A 2075-nucleotide genomic window follows, 5' to 3' on the forward strand; every position below is an offset into this window, starting at 1 on the left:
CTGGTGTTAACGGACCAGCAGGTACTCCGGGTGCAACCAATTCCACAGCGGCTGTCAACGATTTTAGTATATTGAACTCTTTTTGGTTTTCTTTGGCCGCCTTTATGCAACAGGGCTGTGACGTGTCACCACGATCAATTTCGGGTCGTATTGTAGGCGCTGTTTGGTGGTTTTTTACACTCATTTTAATCTCATCATATACAGCCAATTTAGCTGCATTTCTCACTGTCGAACGCATGGTTACACCCATCAATTCACCTGAGGATTTGGCTATGCAAACAGAAGTACAATACGGTACTTTATTACATGGTTCAACGTGGGATTTCTTTAGGGTAAGTTTACATTTACAACCTCCTTCTCTTATAGTTACACAAATAAATTGCATAAAATGCCTTAGTATGTATCACAGGTTGACTGTCATTTGCCTCTTTGAAGACACAATCAAAATTATTTCTTGTTTATTTACTGCTGTCATTGCATGCAGCAAGAAAAACAATTTGCATTTTATCCATATCAATATTTTTTGGTTGTTGTTGTTTCCCGTTTTATTATTTTCCATTAATGGCAATATATGTGTATGTAAAAATAGTGGGGCAAATAATAAAATCAAAAAAATGTGGATAAAAAATGTCAAACAAGAAATCTTCCTATGACATTTTACTGATGTGCAGCGCAATTAGTTTTGACAAGGAAATGCATGCGACAATCTCTGCTCTTAGTAAATGTATGCTCTGACACGTATCGTATCTCAAAAGCCTATATACTATTGCAAATATAACTTTAGCAATGCACGAGGTTAGGTCGAGAATGTTTTATTAAATTTAATCACAAAAAACGGTTCATATCACCCCATTCTCCATCAACATCAGTTTTATATTCAATTCTCTTCTCTCTAGTATTCCTACATTTATAAATTGGTTTGTTTAGAACTTTAGGGGTTACCTTCGTTCATTTTAGTTTAAAAATTGTATCAATTTATAACACTACAGTAAACAAGATTGGTTCCGTTTGTTCGTTACGTTTCATCACTTCATGTCATTTAAATATATGTTTGTTCGGCTGTTTGTTAGCCAGTCTCGAGTACTTGTATTTGCAACAAAATAAAAAAAGGCTCACAAGACCGAACGTGTGTTTCTGAGTCTAGTATGCTAGTGTTGGTGGGCCTGATACGTTGCAAAACTGTTGATGTTGTCAACGTCTTCTCCTTCATACTCTCTTCACATTTTTGTTAACCAGTTATCTTCTTTGTCTTTTTCTTCTACCCCTGTTGATTTCATTTATTCGTTCACTTTATTGTTTTATTATCTTTTATTCATGCATTAATATTTTATATTTTCATCATGCGTCCTGTTGGAATCATTTGTATAAATTTTTTCATTCCCACCTTCTTCCCTCAACAATTCCAATAACTACTTTTGTTGCAAATTGACACATTTTTCTAGCAAATACTTGCAAATGTATTACAGACAATCAGACATAATGAAATTACAACAAACTGAAAAGAAAAACAAACGAAAGAAGAATAAAATCACAACAAAACATGCGTGAATTTTATTTTACTTTCATCATTTAGCATCATCACCCGGATTTGTAGCTGAATAAATATATCTATAGTTATTTGCAGATATTTCTGTGTTGCTGGTGTTCTGATTCTGCTATTGTCATCTGTTGCCGAGTTGTTGACAGCATAAGTGATAACAATTCAATGACAACTATTATGTATATATTTTTACACAGACTTATATATCTACAGATATATACACAAATATCCATAAATTAATATTTTGATTTGCAGATGCATACTCTTGCAATGTGTATTGTAACTGCGTATTAAATTAAATATTTCTATTCTGATTATTTCCCAGCAGTTCGATAAGGAGTCACTGTATACAATAGAGTTATTTCCACGAGCGTGTAGTCGTTATTTACTGTTCCCCACGTAATCTATATTGCGAACACTCAAAAAACACTAGAACTGAACTAGAACTGAACTAGAACTGAACTAGAACTGAACTAGAACTGAACTAGAACTGAACTAGAACTGAACTAGAACTGAACTAGAACTGAACTAGAAC

General features: G+C 33.7%; 1 protein-coding gene across 1 annotated transcript in view; it reads right to left on the reverse strand.

Moving 5' to 3' along the window:
- Positions 1-2075, reverse strand: part of LOC111677773 (glutamate receptor 1) — a 70999-nt gene that overhangs the window by 11867 nt on the left and 57057 nt on the right. Inside the window, exon 12 of the mRNA XM_046952593.1 lies at positions 26-270. Coding sequence (XP_046808549.1) covers positions 26-270 — 245 coding nt within the window. The remainder of the gene's footprint in view (positions 1-25; positions 271-2075) is intronic.

Source organism: Lucilia cuprina, chromosome 5, assembly GCF_022045245.1.
Source record: "Lucilia cuprina isolate Lc7/37 chromosome 5, ASM2204524v1, whole genome shotgun sequence".
In the NCBI taxonomy this organism is placed as follows: domain Eukaryota; kingdom Metazoa; phylum Arthropoda; class Insecta; order Diptera; family Calliphoridae; genus Lucilia; species Lucilia cuprina.